Here is a 21,226-nt window from a genome sequence, read left to right as displayed (position 1 = left end):
CTCCTCTACAACGCATGCATTCTAGATTCCACGTGAAAAAGTTACTCCTCGAGTTGTCGTTGTTTCTTCTGCCAACTGCCTTAAATCTGTATCCTCACAATTTCCCACAACTGGGAACATCTTCTCCCTGTCAATATTTTGGATCCTCATTCAAGTTACCACTCAACCTTTTTTTTTATCCAATTGTGTAACTGCTCAACCAGTTAACCATAGAGAACCCATTTAGTGTTGAGTTAAAATAAAATATGAGGTAAAAACAATGACTGCAGATGCTGGAAACCAGATTCTGGATTAGTGGTGCTGGAAGAGCACAGCAGTTCAGGCAGCATCCAAGGAGCTTCGAAATCGACGTTTCGGGCAAAAGCCCTTCATCAGGAATGTGTATATTGGGGATCATGAGGAACAAACTGGGATAAAAGAGAGTGAAAATAAAAATTATAATCTTGAGTGACTTACAGAAAGGCTTTTGGAGAAGGGGCTGGTGATAATGCAAAGTTATGGCAGATTTTTACTTATTTATCCATGGGACGGGGGTGCCAAAGGTCAACATCCTTTGTTACCCATTCCTAATTGCACTTGAGAAGGTGTTGACTTGAACCACTGCAATCTGTGTGGTATAGTATCATAGAATCCCTGCAGTACCGAAGCAGCCCATCAAGTCCATCCTGACCCTCCACAGAGCATCCTATCCAGACCCACTCCTCTCCCCTACCTCGGGCGATTGTCTGTGTGGAGTTTGCACATTCTCCCCGGGTCTGCATGGGTTTCCTCCGGGTGCTCCAGTTTCGTCCTACAATCCAAAGATGTGCAGGTTAGGGTGAATTGGCCATGCTAAATTGCCCATAGTGTTAGGTGCTTTAGTCATAGGTAAATACAGGGTAGGGGAATGGGTCTGGGTGGGTTACTGTTCGGAGGGTTGGCGTGGACTTGTTGGGCCAACGGGCCTGTTTCCATACTGTAGAGAATCTAATCTAATCTAATCCTTGGAACTACATTTACCATGGCTAACCCACCTAGCCTTTGTAGTGTGGGAGAAAAATGGAGCATCCAGAAGAAACTCTCACAGACACAGGAAGAACATGCAAACTCCACACAGACAGTCACCTGAGGCTGGAATTGAACCCAGGTCCCTGGTGCTGTGGGGCAGTAGTGCTAATCACTGAGCTACTGTGCCACCACAGGGGCATGCACCCACCTTAAGAAACCAAGACCTATAAATAGAGAGGGGGGACATACCACCACAGTTTCACTGGAGACTCTCCTGATGATGTTACCCAGTCATGCTGATGCAATGTTTGAAAACAAACCTTCCAGCTCAGCGAGCTAACTTACATACTTTTTATCAACCTGAGCTTCAAATCTTCTCAAAAATCATTATCAGACATTGCTGTTGGTTAGCAAGCTCCAGGATTTTGGTGCAGTGACAGTGAGGGGGCAAATTGCTACAGATGCTGGAATCTGTTCTGAAAACAAAAACTCCAGGAGATCACAGTGGGTCAGGCAGATCCATGGAGAGAGAGCAAGCTAACACTTTGAGTCTAGGTGACTCTAGTTAACGGGAAGTGTGCAGCATTTATGCTCTGGTTTGGGGGTGAGAGGATGTGTGTGGTGTGTGGAGTGTGGAGTGTAGAGTGCTGGGGGGGGAAAGGATATTGATAGCTCAGATTAAGTGAAGGAACACCGATTTAATTCCAAGTCAGGGAGGGTGAGTGTCATTTCGAGGGGAAACCTTGAAACTGCTGCTGACCCCAATGTATATGCTGCCGCTGCCCTTCCAGGTTAGAGAGATTATGGGTTTGGAAGATGCTGACCAATGTCCCCCCTTGTTTTATCTCTGAGGTCCAAGTGCAGCAATGAAGTCAATGCAGCTCCTCATCATGCATGAACCTCTGGGCAGCTGTGTGGTCCTGCAGCTGAGAGGGAGCAGTGATGCTTTGCTATAAACAGCCCATCTGCCCTGATGAGAATAAAGACTGTTGGATCTCTTTCCATCTTTCTTTTGACAAGATGAATAATTCCAGGGATCAAAGCAGAATTAGGTGCCCTGCAAAAACAGCCTGGCTTCCCCGTTTATTCCAAACCATGAACTGAAGAGACATTCATCCCAAGCCTGTGACGTGGTGTCTGTGATGCAGATGGGTTGGTAATTAGTGCTATCCTTTACACAGCCTGCAGCTAAGCCAGAATTACAAAGCAATTCACAAATGATTTTCTGACTCTTGGGGACCAATTAAAATCCAGATTCAGGAGGTCTCTCCATTACTTTAATAAATTTAAGTGGGCTTTACTCTGTAACTCTTTCCACTTTGAGCAGGGAACAGCCATCACCAAAGCACCAAAGTACCAAGGGATGGTTTTCTAATCCTCTCTTAATGAGGAAGTACTGGACATTTGATAGTCTGTTTTGAACTTCACTTTCTCTCCTTCCATGACAAACTACGTACATTGTCTCATTAATCTTTTCAATCTCAATTACAATGCAGGTTGCAAACAGAATCAAGCTTCATTTTACTATTTTATCAAACGTATTCAGTACAGCACAGGGTTCGATACTGAGTAAAGCTCCTTCTATGTTGTCCCCATCGAACGCTCTCAGGACAGGTACAGCACAGGATCAGATATAGAGTAAAGCTTCCTCTACACTGACCCCATCAGACACTCCCAGGAGAGGGATAGCATGGGGTTAGATACAGAGTAAAACTCCTTCTACACTATCCCCCATTAAACAAACTCAGTACAGGTACAGTATAGGATTAGATACTGAATAAAATTGCTTCTACACTGTCCCCGTCAAACACTTTCAGGACAGGTTTAGCACGGGGTTAGATACTAATTAAAGCTCCATCTACATTGTTCCCATCAAACACTCTCAGGACAGGAACAGCTCAGTGTTGGATGCAGAGTAAGGCTCCTACTACATTGTCCCCATCGAACGCTCTCAGGTAGGGGTTAGATAAAGAGTAAATCTGTCTCTATACTGTCTCCATCAAACACTCTTAGGACAGGTTCAGCACAAAGTTAGATACTACATTAAGCTCCCTCTATACTGACCCATCAATCAACCTCATGAGAGATGCAGCACGGGGTTCGATACAGAGTCTATCACAAGCACAGGCATAAGGTGAGGAATACTCCCAGTTGGGGAGAACTTTGGGAACAATGGGTTCAAAATCTGCTGTTCTTTCCAAAGCTCCACTCCACATATATCAGCTCTCAAATTATTCATAAACTGGACTCTAAAATGCTTTTCTTTCTGAAGAAATCCAATTTATATTTGAATGAATCAATACTAATTGCTTTCACCATCTCTCGAAGGAAGATGGTCCATAAATTGATCACTGACTCACTGAAATATTTGTTTCAACAGATTTTTAAAAATTTAAATCACTTCATGTGCAAGTAGGAATAGCCTCTCAATGTCGATATCAGTTCAAAAAACAGCAATTATATCACCACACAACATTCCCATCGCCAGGAGGAAGGTTCTGAATTTTACATACTCAAACCTGGGGTTGGCTCATCAACCACAGACCCGAGTCTGGGTTCTAAACCCTAACCCCAGGTCAGTACAGAGCCTTCCCTCAACTCCTAGGCTCAATGACACTGTTTCCTCCTACCTGAGCTCAATGGCCCCACCCACTCCTAGCTGAGCTCAGTAGCCCCACCCACTCCTACTTAGGCATAATAGCCCCGCCTCCATCTGAGCACTGTGGCATCCACTCTAATCTGAATACAGTGGCACTACGCACACCTAGGCATATTGTCCCTCACCCGTTCCCCAACTGAACACAGTGTCCCTCACCAACCTCCCCAACATGGGCACAGTGCCGTGTCCCTCACAACCTCCCTCCCTCCGGCAACAGTGTCCCTCAACCCCTCACATGGGCACAGTGTCCCTCACAACCGCCCCTCCCCCTGGCAACAGTGTCCCTCAACCCCCTCACCTGGGCACAGTGTCCCTCACCTCTGTCCCAACCTGGGCACAGTGTCCCTCATTCCCCCTTCCTCGCCCCTGATGTGAAAACAGTCTCCCTCACCCCCACCGGGCACAGTGACCACCTAGAGCCCTAGACCTCATTTATCTTCCCGTGATGCATCCCCATCTTGAGCCCTGCTCAATGATCAGTCTATGCCTGCCATCTGTAATCAATATGACGATTGATAAGATTATTAGATTTAGAAGTCTGTTGAGCCTTCTCTTAGCTTCAATTTCCTGCCTGTCCTCCCGTTGCTCAACTACTTGTCTTGGTTATGGGCATTTTCAAACCAACCTGTTCAGAGATATGATTACACACCCCTGGAGTAGGTGGGTCTTGAACCTGGACCTCATGGTCCAGAGATCTGGACATTACTACTGCACCAGAAGAATGCTCTGTCTTGGTTATATTCAATGATCCAGCTCCATTCCTCTCTGTTGTGAGGAATACCAAGGAATAATGACTCTCTGAAGAAATTTCTCCTCATCTCTGTTTTAAACGTAAGAGAACTTATTCTTAAACTGTGCCCCTGGTTTTCAATTCTCCCACAAGTTGAAACACCCTCTCAGCACTCACCTTGCTGAGGCCCCTCAGAATTTATATGTTTCAATAAGACCAGTTCTCATATGGATTAACCCCAGTTAACTCTAGTGAATAAAGACCAGATCAGCTCAACTTTTCTTCCTGAGACACTAGGGACAGAAATTATGTTTCCTAATTGTGTTACTGGCCCAGGTGCTTGACAATAATTTAGCAGGTCCCCGAAAGATCCAACCTCTGGTTATCAAGTTCTGGTGTATCTCCTTGTCTTGTGTTCTCTAAATCCCTTTGCAGACTCTGTATCCTCCACACAACCTGCTCTCCTATCTCTCTGTACGATCAGCAAAATATAGTCAATCACTTCATCCGAGTAATTAACATAGACCACAAGTTATTGAGGTCCAGCATAATCCCTGTGACACTCCACTAGTTTGGTTTGTGACGCTAAAAAATTACCCATTTCTCCTGAATCTCTTTCCTGTTGGTTAGCCAATCCTCTATCCACGTAATACATCACGGCATGGTGGCTCGGGGGTTCGCATTGCTACCTCACAGTGCCAGGGTCCTGGTTTCGATTCCTGCCTTGGGCAGCCGTCTGTGTTGAGTTTGCACGTTCTCCCTGTGTCCGCATAGGTTTCCTCTGGGTGCTCCAGTTTCCTCCCACACTCCAAAGATGTGAGGGTTAGGTAAATGATTGTGCTAAATAGTCCATAGTGTTCATGGATGTGTAGGTTAGGGTGCATCATGGGCAGAAGCCTTTCATGTATTACCTTATCAATTGTCCTTTAAAAATGCAATGCAATAACATCTACAGATTTCTCTAACCTTACTTACTCATTGCATCAGAAAAACATTGCTAAAGCAGTAATAAATTATACAGTTTGGGAAGCTTTACTTTTACTCATCTATTAATAATAAAATATATGTCTTTTTATTACATGTTAGTTTTCTCCCATAATCCAGTTTCTCTCTTTTATTAATTTGTCCTTTTCTGGTCTCTTAAATTGTCCTCCATCTCTTGGGCTATATTTAATCTGTGCATTTTTTAATATCTTTTCTTTCAATTTGCTGTTATCCTTAAATACGTTGGTTAGCTATCCTTCTCCTAGCATCTGTTTTCCTCAATGGACTATATCCTTTTAGGTTATGAAACATCAATAGATGCCTAACGCTGTTTCTCCACTGTCCTACCATTCAACCTTGCTTTCCCATTCCACTTCATCCAACTACATACTCAAATGTCTTCTTATCCTTGTAGTTGCTTGTATTTCAGTTAAAGGCAGTAGTTTCAGACCCAGATTTCTTGCCCTCAAACTAACTGTGAAATGTTACAATCACTCTTAATGCGAGGGTCCTTTACTGTAGAGTCATTAATTAATCCCATCTCGCCTCTAATCAGGGCTCATGATGTCTGTCCCTAGCCCTAGGGTTGAGTGTATAAAATACAGACATTTCTCACTGACAGAGGGAAGTCTACATGGCAATAGAAGTTGTAAAAAGGTCTAAAATAGACTGCTCCCCAGTTCCAGAATGCATTGTTGTAAGAAACTATATCAACTATGCTCATGATGTCATCTCTAGCTATTTTGGGTGGTTTAATTTGTCCAATCTTTGTATATAATAAAATCTCCAATGGTTACTTTAACATCTTTCTTCCAGATCCCTCCTATGTCCTATTTATTCTTTGTCCTACAGTTTAGCTCCCATCGGAATGCCTATAAAGCATTCTAAGTGTCCTTTGGTGTGGTCCTTTCCCTTTTGCTATTTCTTATCTCTGTCCAAAGTTATCATCTACTATGAGTCTTTGAAGCAAAAACATTTCTCATGATTGTATTGACCTTGTCCTTCATTAATAGAACCAACCCACCTCCTTTTCCTTTCTTCCTGATCTTCCAAAATGTCAAATAGTTTTGAATACTTAGAATTTAGCCTTGGTCACTTTGCCTCTTAAATTGTTACTTATTCAATCATTTTGGATACCCTTACTCTGACCACAGACCAAATCTATAACACCTACACTAAAATGTGTGAGTGCCTCCTGGTAACACATCCTCTCTCTAATGTGTCACAGTATCCAAAATATAGAGTCCAGCTAATCAACTCACACTGCTGTTCCTTGAGCTGCAGATACTTGCGGAGACTCACTTGAGTCTCTGCCAGTGTCCACATGCTACAGCTGCAACACATCACCAGCCTTACCATTTATATTATATAGAAAGTAATTAATCAGGTTTTGAATTTAGAAATATCACTCAATTGTTGTTTGTGATTTTATCAGATTGTTTAATCAGTTAAGCTAGAAATTTAATGCAATGTTCATATCTTCCTAATGCCAATTTAAAATACTGCCCATGTTTAGAGTGGTAAAATGTTAAAATCTCACTAAACAATTACCTGCCTGTCCACCTAATTAAAGATTTAAAAAAATATATTAAAAAAATTATCTTCTTCCTTCTCTGCACCAAATTCCTAAGTTAACAGTCATACCTTATCAAACTCAGTCCTCAACAATGTCTGTGCGATAGCAAAATCTATCCACTTTTATAAGGAACCAATGACTCACACCCAAGTTGTAACTGCGAAGGCAGTTTTCTGCTACGGTGGTTAATAACTATTTACCTTCAGTTAATTAAGCAATAATTGCTGCTGCTGTGTAGTTTGTTTTCTTTAATTAGCTTACAATCTTAAAGTTCTAAGTCAGAATTTGTTTGCTCCTTGAAATTATAATCTTAATTATTACTCTTGTTCACATCAGATACAAAATGAACTTTTTTCTACACTGTCTCATCAGAATTCCCAAGGAAGGGTAGTAATTGGAATGAGGTCAGCTAGGTGGACGTCATAGAATATGAGTTCCATGACTGGGGCTATTAATCTGGTACGCTTGGCTGACCTCATTCCAATTACTACCTTTCCTTTGATGAGACAGTGTAAAGGAAATTCAAGGGCTCAGGGACCCCTGGCTGACAGATATAAACAGGAATATCAGCGGTTCTGTTTACTCTAGGAGTCAGCTCTGAGCTAGCTGGGTCAGTGTCATGTATTATATATGTGTAAATAAAGGGTGATTTGGTGACCGGATGTTGTCCTCTCTGGATTTATTTTAGTTAAAAAGCACACAACATCAGATTATAGTCCAACAGGTTTAATTGGAAGCACACTAACTTTCGGAGCGACGCTCCTTCATCAGGTGATGAAAGCTAGTGTGCTTCCAATTGAACCTGTTGGACTATAACCTGGTGTTGTGTGATTTTTAACTTTGTACACCCCAGTCCAACACCGGCATCTCCAAATCGGGAGTTATTTTAGTACAGGATGGGTTAGATAAATAGTAGAACTCCTACTATACTGCCCCCATCAAACATTCTTAAGTCAGGTACAACACAGCATGTTAAGTGAAGTTATATCTCTTTACTTTGCTTCAGTAAACTTCCAGTTTCTACCCAGAAATGATCAAGAAATAGTTAACATGTGTGTCATTAACTTACGCAAAGAAGTTAACACCTCTGCTGCTGCCCATCTGCTCAACACCCACCCCCTCTCCAAGCTGCTTCCTTCAGTGCCTCTGTCACTACCTAATTCAGTGATTTACGCTGCCTACATGTTAATGAGCAGCAAATAATAGGGACCTCCCCTAAATATCAGGAGCATCCGATAGGCAGCACTGGGAACACTGACTGATTCTAATAATTCAGCCTGTCCATACTGGAGAGGGTTACTCCCAGTTAGTCACAAATACCATGGTAAACTCATCAGGTACATTAATGCCAAGATCTCCCAGCTGCACAGGCCACCAATCGCTGATCAGTAGCTGTCACCTTTGCCCTTTAGATGGGTTGTCGGTTCAAGTCACAGTCCTCAATATAAAAATTGAGCCTCACTCTCCCATTGCACACTGGGAGAGATGGTGTTCCACTGTACTTTCATTCGAACATAGAACAGTACAGCACGGGAACAAAGCCTTTGTCCCATGATGTTGTGCCGACCATGATGCTAAATTGAATTAATCCCTTCTGTCCGCCCATAGTCCATATCCCTCCATTCATTGCTTATCTAAAAGCCATTTAAACAGCTTCCACCACTACCCCTAGCAGCGCATTCCAGACTCCTACCACTCTGTGTGTAAAAAACTTGCCCTTTGCATCTCCTTTGAACTTTCCCCCTCTTACCTTAAATGCATGTCCTCTACTATTAAACATTTCAACTCTGGGAAAATGATTCTGACTGTCAACCCCATCTATACCTCTCGTAATTTTATAGACTTCTATCAGGTCTCTCTTCAGCCTCTGCTGCTCCAGAGAAGACAGCCTCAGTTTGTCCAGCCTCTCCTTATAGCTCATACCCTCTAATCCGGGCAGCGGCCTGGTAAATCTGCTCTGCATCCTCCCAAAGGCTCCATATCCTTCTTGTAAATTGGTGACCAGAATTGAATGCAATACTCGAAGTGCGGCCTAACCAAAGTCTTATAAAGCTGCAACATCACATTCTGGCTCTTGCACTCAGTGTAATATCCTTTCTGCATTTATTGGCTGAAGCTGTTTTGCACACGTTTTCTTGGTCACTGCATCAGGAATGTCTTCTGAGGAGGACCAACTTTTTTTCTTAAAGTTGGTCTGAATCAACTTTTCTTTCTTTTTCTTGACAGAGTGTTTGGCTGGGCGATCGTGGCAACATCTTCCCTGAACATGTTGATACCCTCAGCAGCCAGAATCCATTTCAGCTGCGTCATATTAATCAGGATTCTCCAAGGACTGGTCGAGGTGAGTGGACTAAATGATCCTTGATAAAGCACGAGAGAAACCATTCACTTCTCTGAATCTCACCTCTCTCTATCAACCTCACTTTTCTGAATGAGCCTCCAGCTCCATTTCTAGAAGCTCCACAACCATTGGTACAGGATTAGTCTGTATTTGAGAACAGAGAACTTGAAATTGATAAATAACCAGGAGGGGATGCTTCAGTTTCTGAGGTTGCCTCAAATTATGGGCCCTAAGAAACTACAGAGAGTGGTGAACACAGCCCCGCAAGCCAACCCTCCATCCATTGACTCCATCTACACTTCCCACTGCATCGGGAAGGCAGCCAACATCATCAAAGACCCCTCCCACCCCAATTATAATCTCTTCCAATCCATTGGGCAGAAAATACAAAAACTTAAAGACACATACCAGCAGATTCAAGAAAAGCTTCTTCCCCGGTATTATTAGACTTCTGAATGGACCCCTCAAATTTCAAATTTAATATTGGCCTCACTCTCTGTGTACCTTCTCTGCAGCCATAACATTATATTTCTCACTCTGTTCTATTATTCCAATGCACTTTGAATGGTATTATCTGCCTATATTGCACACAAAACAAAACTTTTCACTGTACTTAGGTACATGTGACAATAATAAATCAAATCAAATTGAAAACTCAAATCATAAAATCACCTACTAGGGTGGCTCTGTGGTTAGCACTGCTGCCTCACAGCGCCAGGGACCCAGGTTCAATTCTAGCCTCGGGTGACTGTATGTGTGGAATTTGCATAATCTCCTCGTGTCTGCGTGGGTTTCCTCTGGGTGCTCCAGTTTCCTCCCACAGTCCAAAGGATGTGCAGGTCAGGTGAATTGGCCATGCTAAATTGCCTATAGTGTTAGGTGCATTGGTCAGAGGGAAATGGGTCTGGGTGGGTTACTGTTTGGAGTGTCAGTGTGGACTTGTTGGGCCGAAGGGCCTGTTTCCACACTGTTGAGAATCTAATCTAAACGTACCCATTAAAAAATTCAGGAGCAAACAAAAATTGTTGGAAAAACCCTGCATATGGAGTGAAACCTATTATCTCTACGGATTCTCCCAGTTTTTCCATCAATTTCTGTTTTTGATTCTGATTTCTAGCATCTGCAGTTCTATAGTTGTTTTGCAAAAAATTCAGGAGTAACTGAGTGGTGAGAGTGTGGAGCTTGCTGCAGTAGGTGAGGTGAGCAGTGAAGATGTATTTAAGGGAAAGTTGGATAGACACTCATTTAATTCTTTCATGGGATCAAGGCGCTGTTCACAAGACCAGTATTTGTCACCCATTCCAATTTGGTTGGAACTGAGGACTGTTTTTGAGGAGAGGTTGAGAAGTTTGGGCCTGGAATCTAGAAGAATGAGAGGCAACCTTATTGAAACATACAAAACTTTAAGGCGACCTGACAAGGCAAATGCAGAAAGGGTGCTTTCCTTTGTGGGAGAGTCCAGGACCCAGAGGGTATAATCTCAGAATAGGGTGTTGTCCATTTATGAGATAGAAACATAGGGGTCTCCATCACAGAAAAAGGCTCTTGGCCCATTGGGTCTGCACCAATCAAAATCAAGTAGCTGACTAATCACTCGAGAAGGAATTTATTCTGTCAGAGGACAATAAATCTGTGGGATTCTTTCCACAGAAGGCTGTTGAGTTTGGGTCATTGAGTATATTCAAAGCTGAGATAGACGGAATTTTAAAAGGAAATCAAGGGTTATGGAGCAAAAGCAGGAAAATGGAGTTGAGGACACTCAGATCTGCCATGTGGTGGGCTGAATGGCCAATGTCTGCTCTTACGAGTGGCAGAGGGCACTTAAGAGTGAAGGACATCATTGTGGGCATAGACTGGAACATAGGCCAAACCAGATAAGGATGGCAAATTTCCTACCCCACAGGGCATTAGCGAACCAGGTGCATTTTCACAACCAGTGCTGTCACTGTCACCATCACAAAGATGAGCTTTATATTCATGAGTTGAATTCACATTCTACTGGTTGCCAAGGTGGGATTTGAACCCACGATCAGACATTACCATTATACCACCATCTCATGATAAAGAAAGGAATAAGAGGTTAGGCTGGCAGGATGAAATGAAGGCAATAGAGTGGGAGGAAGCTCAAGGGGAGTATACACGCTAGGATGGACCTATTCTGTATCATTAATTTGTTTTATGTACTCAGACAAACATATTGATTTTGCATTTCATCTCCGATTTGAGCGGAGTTGAGTGACAAGCAGCCGAAATCTCAGTCAGGGTTCCCTTCCTTGGTCAACGCTATGAGATGATTCCTGCCTGAGAGAGCAAGGTCAGGCCTGTGATGGCTTCAAGAATTAAATAGACTGCCAGCATCTACTGTCCACACTGCAACAGAAAGAACAGTCACTGGATGAGGAAATTGATAGGTATGCCTCATTCCTCATCAGGGACATGAGCCTCATGCTTATGCAAGACATTGGACAGGGTGCAGATGGGATATTCCAGAATGGCATCAGGGATGAGAGATTTTGAGCCATGTAAAAAGACAAGAGGGACTGGAATACGCCCCTTTGAAATTTTTAAATTCAATCGTGGCACATGGGCGTACCTCATGTGGTCAGCATTTAATATTTACCCCTGGTTGCCCCTTGAGAAGGTGGTGATGAGCTGCCTTCTTGACCCACTGCAGTCCGTGTAGTGTAAGTAGACCCCACAATGCCATGAGGGAGAGAATTCCGGGATTGTACACATTGGAACCAACGACATAGGAAGGGAAAAATATGAGATTCTGAAGGAAGAATATACAGAGTAAGGCAGAAATTTAAAAAGGAGGTCCTCGAGGGTAATAATATTTGGATTACTCCCGGTACTACGAGCTAGTGAGGGCAAGACCAGGAGGATAAAGCAGATGAACGCGTGGCTGAGGAACTGGTGTATGGGAGAAGGGTCCACATTTTTGGATCATTGGAATCAGAATCTCTTCTGGACTAGAAATGACCTGTACAAGAAGGATGGATTGCACCTGAATTGGAAGGGGACTGAATGTACTGGCAGGGAGATTTGCCAGAGTTGCTCAGGAGGATTTAAACTAGGAAGGGGCGCGGTGTGTGGTAGGATCCAGGGAAATCATGAGGAAAGAGATCAATCTGAGACCGGTACAGTTGAGAAAAGAAGGAGCAGGCAGGGACAAAGCAGAGAACGAGATGGGGCTGATAAATTAAACTGCATTTATTTAAATGCAAGAGGCCTAACAGGGAAGGCAGATGAACTCAGGGCATGGTTAGGAATATGGGACAGGTGTATCATAGCAATTACAGAAACATGGCTCAGGGATGGGCAGGACTGGCAGCTTAATGTTCCAGGATACAAATGCTACAGGAAGGATAGAAAGGGAGATAAGAGAGGAGGGGGAGTGGCATTTTTGATAAGGGATAGCATTACAGCTGTGCTGAGGGAGGATATTCCCGGAAATACATCCAGGGGAGGTATTTGAGCGGAACTGAGAAATAAGAAATGAATGATCACCTTATTGGGATTGTATTATAGACCCCCTAATAGTCAGAGGGAAATTGAGAAACAAATTTGTCAGGAGATTTCAGTTATCTGTAAGAATAATAGGGTGGTCATGGTAGGGTTTAGATGGAGAGGAATTTGTTAAGTGTATACAAGAAAATTTTCTGATTCAGTATGTGGATGTACCTACTACAGAAGGTGCAAAACTTGACCTACTCTTGGGAAATAAGGCAGGGCAGATGACTGAGGTGTCAGTGGGGAAGCACTTTGGGGCCAGTGACCATAATTCTATTATTTTTAGAATAGTGATGGAAAGGATGGACCAGATCTAAAAGTTGAAGTTCTAAATTGGAGAAAGGCCAATTTTGACGGCATTAGGCAAGAACTTTCGAAAGCTGATTGGAGGCAGATGTTGGCAGGTAAAGGGATGGCTGGAAAATGGGAAGCCTTCAGAAATGAGATAACAAGAATCCAGAGACAGTACATTCCTGTTAGGGTGAAAGGGAAGGCTGGTAGGTGTTGGGAATGTTGGATGACTAAAGAAATTGAGGGTTTTGTTAAGAAAAAGCTGGAAGCATGTGTCAGGTATATACAGGATAGATCGAGTGAATCCTTAGAAAAGTATAAAGGCAGTAGGAGTATACTGAAGAGGGAAATCAGGACGGCAAAAAGGGACATGAGATAGCTTTGACAAAGAGTTAAGGAGAATCCAAAGGGTTTTTACAAATATATTAAGGACAAAAGAGTATCTAGGAAGAGAATAGGGCCCCTCAAAGATCAGAAAGACGGCCTTTGTGTGGAGCTGCAAGAAATGGGGGAGATTCTAACAAGTATTTTGCATCAGTATTTACTGTGGAAAGGGACATGGAGGATATAGAACGTAAGGAAATAGATGGTAACATCTTGCAAAATGTCCAGATTACAGAGGAGGAAATGCTGGATGTCTTGAAATGCATAAAGTAGATAAATCCCCAGGATCTGATCAGGTGTACCTGAGAACTCTGTGGGAAGCTAGGGAAATGATTGCTGGGCCCCTTGCTGAGATATTTGTATCATGGATAGTCACAGGTTAGGTGCTGGAAGACTGGAGGGTGCTACTATTTATGAATGGTAGTAAGGACAAGCCAGGGAACTATAGACCAGCGAGCCTGACGTCGGTGGTGGGTAAGTTGTTGGAGGGAATCCTGAGGGACAGGATGTACATGTATTTGGAAAAGCAAGGACTGATTGGGGATAGTCAACATGGCTTCGTGCATGGGAAATCATGTCTCACAAACTTGATTAAGTTTTTTGAAGAAGTAATAAAGAAGATTGATGAGGGCAGATTGGTAGACGTGATCTATATGAACTTCAGCAAGGCATTCGACAAGGTTCCCCATGGGAGACTGATTAGCAAGGTTAGATCTCATGGAATACAGGGAGAACTAGCCATTTGGATACAGAACTGGCTCAAAGGTAGAAGACAAAGGGTGGTGGTGCAGGGTTGTTTTTCAGACTGGAGGCCTGTGACCAGTGGAGTGCCACAAGGATCGGTGCTGGGTCCACTACTTTTCATCATTTATATAAATGATTTGGATGTAAGCATAAGAGGTATAGTTAGTAAATTTGCAGATGACACCAAAATTGGAAGTGTAGTGGACAGCGAAGAAGAATATCTCTGATTACAATAGGATCTTGATCAGATGGACCAATGGGCTGAGGAGTGGTAGATGGAGTTTGAATTAGATAAATGTGAGGTGCTGCATTTTGGGAAAGCAAATCTTAGCAGGACTTATGAACTTAATGGTAAGGTCTGAGGGACTGTTGCTAAACAAAGTCACCTTGGAGTGTAGGTTCATAGCTTCTTGAAAGTAGAGTCGCAGGTAGATAGGATAGTGAAGAAGGCGTTTGGTATGCTTTCCTTTATTGGTCAGACTATTGAGTACAGTAGTTGGGAGGTCATGTTGCGGCTGTACAGGAGTTTGGTTGGGCCACTTTTGAACACTCTGTGCAATTCTGGTCTCCTTCTTATCTGAAAGATGTAATGAAACTTGAAAGGGTTCAGAAAAGATTTACAATGATGGTGCCAGGATTGGAAGATTTGAGCTGTAGGGAGAGGCTGAATAGGCTGGGGCTGTATTCCCTGGAGCGTCGGAGGCTGAGGGGTGACCTTATAGAGGTTTATAAAATTATGAGGGGCGTGGATAAGATAAATAGACAAAGTCTTTTCTCTAGAGTGGGGGAGTCCAGAACTAGAGGGCATAGGTTAAGGGTGAGAGGGGAAAAATTTAAAAGAGACCTAAGGGGTAACTTTCTCATGTAAAGGGTGGTACGTGTATGGAATGAGCTGCCAATGGAAGTGGTGGAGGTTAGTACAATTGCATTATTTAAAAGGAATTTGGATGGGTATATGAATAGGAAGTGTTGGAGGGATATGGGCCGGTTGCTGGTAGATTGGTCTAGATTGGGTTACAATATCTGGTCGGCATGAACAAGGTGGACCGAAAGGTATGCTTCGTGCTGTACATCTCTCTGACTATCTGACTCTATTTTGACCCAGCGGTATATTTCCAAGTCAGGATGGTAGAATTTGGTGGTGTTACCATGTATCTGCTGCACGTATCCTTCTACATGGTAATAGTCATGGGTTTGGAAGGTGCTGTTGAAGGATCTTTGGCAAATCTTTGCAGTGCTTCTTGTAGATAGTATCCACTGCTGCTACTGAGCGTTGGTGGAGGAAGGACTGGATGTTTGAGAATGTGATGGCAATCAAGCAGGCTGCTTTGTCCTGGATCGTGTCAAGCTGCTTGAGTGTTGTTGGAATTGCACACGTCCAGTCACATGAATAGTATTCCATGGCAATCCTGACTTGTGGCTTGTAGATAGTGGACAGGTTTTGGGGTGGGTCAGGAGGTGAGTTACTCACTGCAATTTTCTTAGCCTCTGACCTGACCTTGGTAGCCACAGGTTTCAGGTGAGATTTAATAAGAGCAGCTCCGGGAATTTGATCAAGTAAATAGGGAAGCTATTGTCAATGCCAGGCTGGTCAATGACCAAAAGGCACAGATTTCAGATAATTGGCCAAAGAAAAAAAAGGGGGTATCTTTTCTTTAACACAGTGAGTTATTATGATTTGAAATACATAGCTCAAAACAATCATGCAGGTAGATTCAAGAGTCACCTTCAACAGAGACTTAGATCAATACCAAATAAGAGAAAAAAGTGCAAAGCTATTGGGATAGAACAGGCAATAAATGTTGTCCCAGCCAGTGATGCCCGTGTCCCACAAGTAAATAAAATAAATCTCACTGAACAGGACTTTCAAAGAACAGGGACGTGCATGATGGGCTGAATGGCCTCCTTATGCTGTAAGCTTCCTTGATTCTATAAACCAGACCCTCCAGGGAAATGGGTGATGAACATGTAAATTATATCATACATATTGGACAATCATCAATTAAAAAAATGACCTCGCCTCTCACTTTCTGTGGCAGGATCATCTGTGAGACAATGAATTCACTTTTAATTGTCTCTGGCAAGGGCAGACCCAATAATATGATGTTTTCTTGTGTTCTGTTGCCTGCAGGGGGTTACATATCCGGCATGCCATGGAATTTGGAGCAAATGGGCACCTCCCTTGGAGCGAAGCCGGCTTGCTACTACCTCCTTCTGTGGTAATCGATCCTTTTAGACCTTTAAACAATAGACTGTTTCATAGGGGTGGTCAGGCAGAGGCCTGACCTGCGTTTTATGAAGGCAGTGTTTGTGCTGACACTGGCAACTGTGGGCAACTACGCATGTGCACTCATTCCGGACTGAGCGTGTGCACAGTTCCAAACTCTAATGCCGTCACGTAGACTTTACACAGTTGGCTCATAGTGGAGAAAGAAAGCATTCCAATCTCTCTATGGTACCCTTGCGTCCTTTAACCCTTTGGGTCAATCTCTGCTCTTGTTAAGAGATGGGCATTAGCAGAATCCGGCCTTACCTTTGTCCACTGCCAGGTGACGGCCTAGTGAAATTACTGCTGAACTGTGAATCCAGAGACCCAGTTAATGTTCCAGGTGACCCAGGTTGGTTTGAATCCTGCCACGACAAATGGTGGAATTTATAATTCAATAAAAATCTGGAATTAAAAGTCTAATGAAATCATTGAGAATCATAGGAAAAAACTATTGATTCACTAATGTCCTTTAAAGTAGAAAACTGACATTTCTCATGTCCAATATCTTGACCTTTCCCTGTAATCCTTGATTCCCCTATTGATGAAGAATCTATCTATCTTAGCCTTAAATATACACAGGGACTCTACTCCCCCACAGCTCACTGTGGCAAGGGGTCCCAAAGACTCACAACCCTCTAAGAGGTAGAGATTCCTCCTCATCTCAGTCATTGGCATTCCTGTATTCTGAAACCATGCTTGCTATTCTAGCCTCTCACATGAGGGGAAACACCCTTTCAATATTTACCCTGTCAAGCCCTGTAAGAATTCAACATGTTTCAATGAGATCACCTCTCATTCTTCTAAACTCCAGTGAGTAGAGAGCTAACCTGGTTAGCCTTTGCTCATAAGACAATCCTTCCATACTGAGGATCTTCCTAATAAACTTTCACTGAACAGTCTCCAACAAAATTATATCTTTCCTTAAATAAGGGACCAAAACTGCTCTCAATATTCCAGATGTGGTCTCACCAGCACTTTGCATAGTTGAAGTAAGAATCCCCTCCTCTTCCACTCCACCCCCGCCCCCTTGAAGTAGCAACCAACATCCCACTAGCCTTCCTGATTACCTGCTGCACCTGTGTGCTAGCTTTCTGTGTTTTGTACCCCCAAGTCCTGTTGTGTTGTAGCTTTCTGTAATTATTTCCCATTTAGAATATAGACTTGGGGACACAAAATATAAAAGATAGGTTCTTGTTTATTAGTAAGTAATTTCAAGGTTATTTGTTCAATTTTATTAAGAAGCATCAACTTAGATATGATAAAGTAGCTAAATTTACATAGAAGGTATACAATCCTTGACAGTTGAGGGTGGTTCACTGATACCAGGAGACAAATAGATGGTTGGATGTGTTTAAGTTGATCTCTGTAGCTTGTATGGACAGCATCTAGCCCATGTGATAGGGAAGCCTTCCCCATTTTTCCCGGTCCATCTTTCATCTGAAGCTGCGCAATTTGCACTGCCACTTGAAGTGGTTTTCTACTTTTTTACTTGTGGTGCTCTCAAACATCTATCCTAAAGAATTGCCAATATCGGCAGAAGGTCTGCCTGGAGCTCTCACTCTCTGCTGAACATCTTGTGTACTGAAGAGTCATTGCAGTGCAGAAACAGGCCATTTGGCCCATTGAGTCTGCAATAATCTCCCCCCACCAAAAACCACTGCCCATACCATTCCAGTAACCTGGCTGTATGATTGGTGATTCCAGTTGTGAATTTTAACAATCCACCCTCTCTGGTGGTCATAAAAGATTCCTCATGGCACTATTTTGAGGATGAGCAGGGATGTTCTGTCTGGAGTCTTTTGTCCCTCTTTCAACATCATAAGAATAATCTGGCCCTTAATCTCCAAGACACATTTACAACTGGCAAAACTCAGAAGCCATTAAGTTAGATGATAGATTAATTTTGATTTCCATGAACTCCTTCATCTATTAAATGCATAAATATTGGAGAAGAGTAAAATAAACCCAGTGACCTTTGACTGGTCGTCGTATTTTCCTTATCCAACTGAACTGGATCTTGGTGACAATAAACACTTTGAGTGATCAATGGCAGGACTAGGTAGAGGAGATGTTGACAGTAGGTGGGAGTGGATGGGATAATAAAACCTCCAGGCAGGTCTTCGACCAAAGTTGGTGACCCGGCAGAGAGAGAGATAGATGTTCGTGGGATCTCAGCATCAATGGGTATGTTGGCAAAGTTGGCCAAATGGAGGTGAGGGAAAGATCAGACATCATGAGTGGAATCTTTCCAGACCCTGAACAATGGGGGTATGGACCGGAACGTTGGGAGAATGGTGTGAAATCAGCAATGAGGAGCTTCCCACTGTCAAGAGCTTAAAGTCCTATTTTCCCCACCAAATATTAAACGATAAGATGAGATTCTTGCTCGTGGGTGGTGAGACAGCTATTCGTATGCATTAACATCCTCGTTATTACATACTCCTTGATGTGGAGTTTCCCACTCCCCCACCCTCCAGATAGAAACTAGATGACAACTATTACCAACATGAAAGTCAGAGTGTGTGCCGGGTGTCTCCAGCTCACCTCTCTGGACCTCCGTCACTCACAAACATCTCAGGACACACTCTGTGGGCAATGGCTACATGCCACTTCTTGTCCAGCAGGACCTACAATTCCCTGCCCTCAAAGGAAAATGCCAAATACCCTCTGCCTGACATGTCCGGGACAAATAAATTGAACTACTGAGGGCAATTGCTGGCTGCCAGTAATTGATGGGGTATCCAGTTGGCGCTAAGAATGGTGCTGGTACCAGGAATCCTGGATGGTGCCCATCTGAACATCCAGGGAGAATGCAAGAAGGCATAAGAGTATGGTGCACAGGTAAGGAGGAGTGTTTGGGAAGATAGCATGAGGAACTCTCACCAAAACTGAGACTTAGTCGCTTTCTGATAAGATTCAACCAAATGTAATTGAATGTTGGAAAATGTTTCAGGGGCTGAATGGCCTCCACCCATTGCTCATGTTCCACTATTTAAGAATATCCCATCTCAGTAGCACTTTGGTTATGTGCACTCTTTCTTTTGCAGGTTCCTATGCAGGGGCAGTGATAGCAATGCCTCTGGCAGGGATCCTTGTCCAGTACTCAGGGTGGTCTTCAGTCTTCTATGTCTATGGTACGGATTGTATTATCATGAGTATATTAGAATAAGTACATTAGAGAAAGGGTTAACTGTAACAGTCATAGAAGGAGGTGGCATGCAATAATGGTCATAGAATCATAAAATCCCTAAAGTATGGAAACAGACCATTCGGCCCATCAAGTCCACATGACCCCTCCAATGAGCATCCCACCCCCTCCCCCCACCCTATCACTGTAACCTACATTTTCCATGGATAATACAACTAACCTGCACATGCCTGGACACTATGGGCAATTTAGCACGACCAATCCACCCTAACCTGTACATCCCTGGACTGTGGAAGGAAACCGGAACACCCAGAGGAAACCCACACAGACACGGGGAGAATGTGCAAACTCCACACAGACAGTCGCCTGAGAGTGGAATCGAACCCCGGGTCCCGGAAGTGACATTATTTCTGTTGAATAAAGGGAACTATGGAGCTATGAGGGAGGAGCTGGCCAAAGTTCAATGGTGCAATACCTTAGCAGGGATGACAGTGGGGGAACAATGGTGGATATTTCTGTGTATAATGCAGAAGATGCAGGATCAGTTCATTCCTAAAAGGAAGAAAGATCCTAGGAGGAGGCATGGGATGCTGTGGCTGACGAGGGAATTTAAGAAAAATATAAAGTTAAAAGAGAAAAAGTATAACGTAGCAAAGATAAGTGGGAAAACGGAGGACTGGGGAGATTTTAAAGAACAACAGAGGATTACTAAGAAGGAAATACGCAGAGAAAAAATGAGGTACGAAGGTAAACTGGCCAGAAATATAAAGGAGGATAGTAAAAGCTTTTTTAGGATTGTGAAAGGCAAAAAAATGGTTAAGTCTAAAATTAGGCCCTTGAAGACAGAAACAGGGGAATATATTACAGGGAACTAAGAAATGGCAGAAGAATTGAATTGGTACTTCAGATCTGTGTTCACTGGGGAAGACACAAGCAATCTCCCTGAGGTAACAGTGGCTGAAGGACCTGCACTTAAGGGAATTTATATTTGCCAGTAATTGGTGTTGGAGGGACTGTTAGGTCTGAAGGTTGATAAGTCCCAGGGGCCTGATGGTCTACATCCCAGGGTACTGAAGGAGGTGGCTCGAGAAATCGTGGATGCGTTGGTGATTATTTTCCAGAGTTCGATAGATTTGGGATCAGTTCCTGCTAATGTTGCACCACTTTTTAAGAAAGGTGGGAGAGAGAAAGCAGGAAATTATAGACCAGTTAGTCTGACCTCAGTGGTGGGAAAGATGCTGGAGTCTATTATAAAGGATGAAATTACGACACATCTAGATAGTAGTAACAGGATAGGTCAGAGTCAGCATGGATTTATGAAAGGGAAATCATGCTTGACTAATCTTCTGGAATTTTTTGAGGATGTAACTCTGCAGATGGACGCGGAAGATCCAGTAGATGTAGTGTACCTGGAATTTCAGAAAGCTTTTGATAAAGTCCCACATAGGAGGTTAGTGAGCAAAATTAGGGCGCATGGTATTGGGGGCAAAGTACTAACTTGGATTGAAAGTTAGTTGGCTGACAGGAAACAAAGAGTAGTGATAAACGACTCCATTTCGGAATGGCAGGCAGTGACCAGTGGAGTACCGCAGGGATCAGT

At 43.2% G+C, this 21,226-nt stretch overlaps 1 protein-coding gene across 1 annotated transcript in view; it reads left to right on the top strand.

Annotated features, from left to right (window-relative positions):
- The window catches only part of LOC122542181 (vesicular glutamate transporter 1), a 71,510-nt gene that overhangs the window by 36,028 nt on the left and 14,256 nt on the right, over nucleotides 1–21,226 (top strand). Inside the window, exons 4-6 of the mRNA XM_043679623.1 lie at nucleotides 9,163–9,277; nucleotides 16,341–16,428; nucleotides 19,526–19,612. Coding sequence (XP_043535558.1) covers nucleotides 9,163–9,277; nucleotides 16,341–16,428; nucleotides 19,526–19,612 — 290 coding nt within the window. The remainder of the gene's footprint in view (nucleotides 1–9,162; nucleotides 9,278–16,340; nucleotides 16,429–19,525; nucleotides 19,613–21,226) is intronic.

Source organism: Chiloscyllium plagiosum, chromosome 39 (genome assembly GCF_004010195.1).
Source record: "Chiloscyllium plagiosum isolate BGI_BamShark_2017 chromosome 39, ASM401019v2, whole genome shotgun sequence".
Taxonomy (NCBI): domain Eukaryota; kingdom Metazoa; phylum Chordata; class Chondrichthyes; order Orectolobiformes; family Hemiscylliidae; genus Chiloscyllium; species Chiloscyllium plagiosum.
Note: the sequence above shows the minus strand (reverse complement) of the source record. Positions and strands in the feature narration are given on the sequence as shown.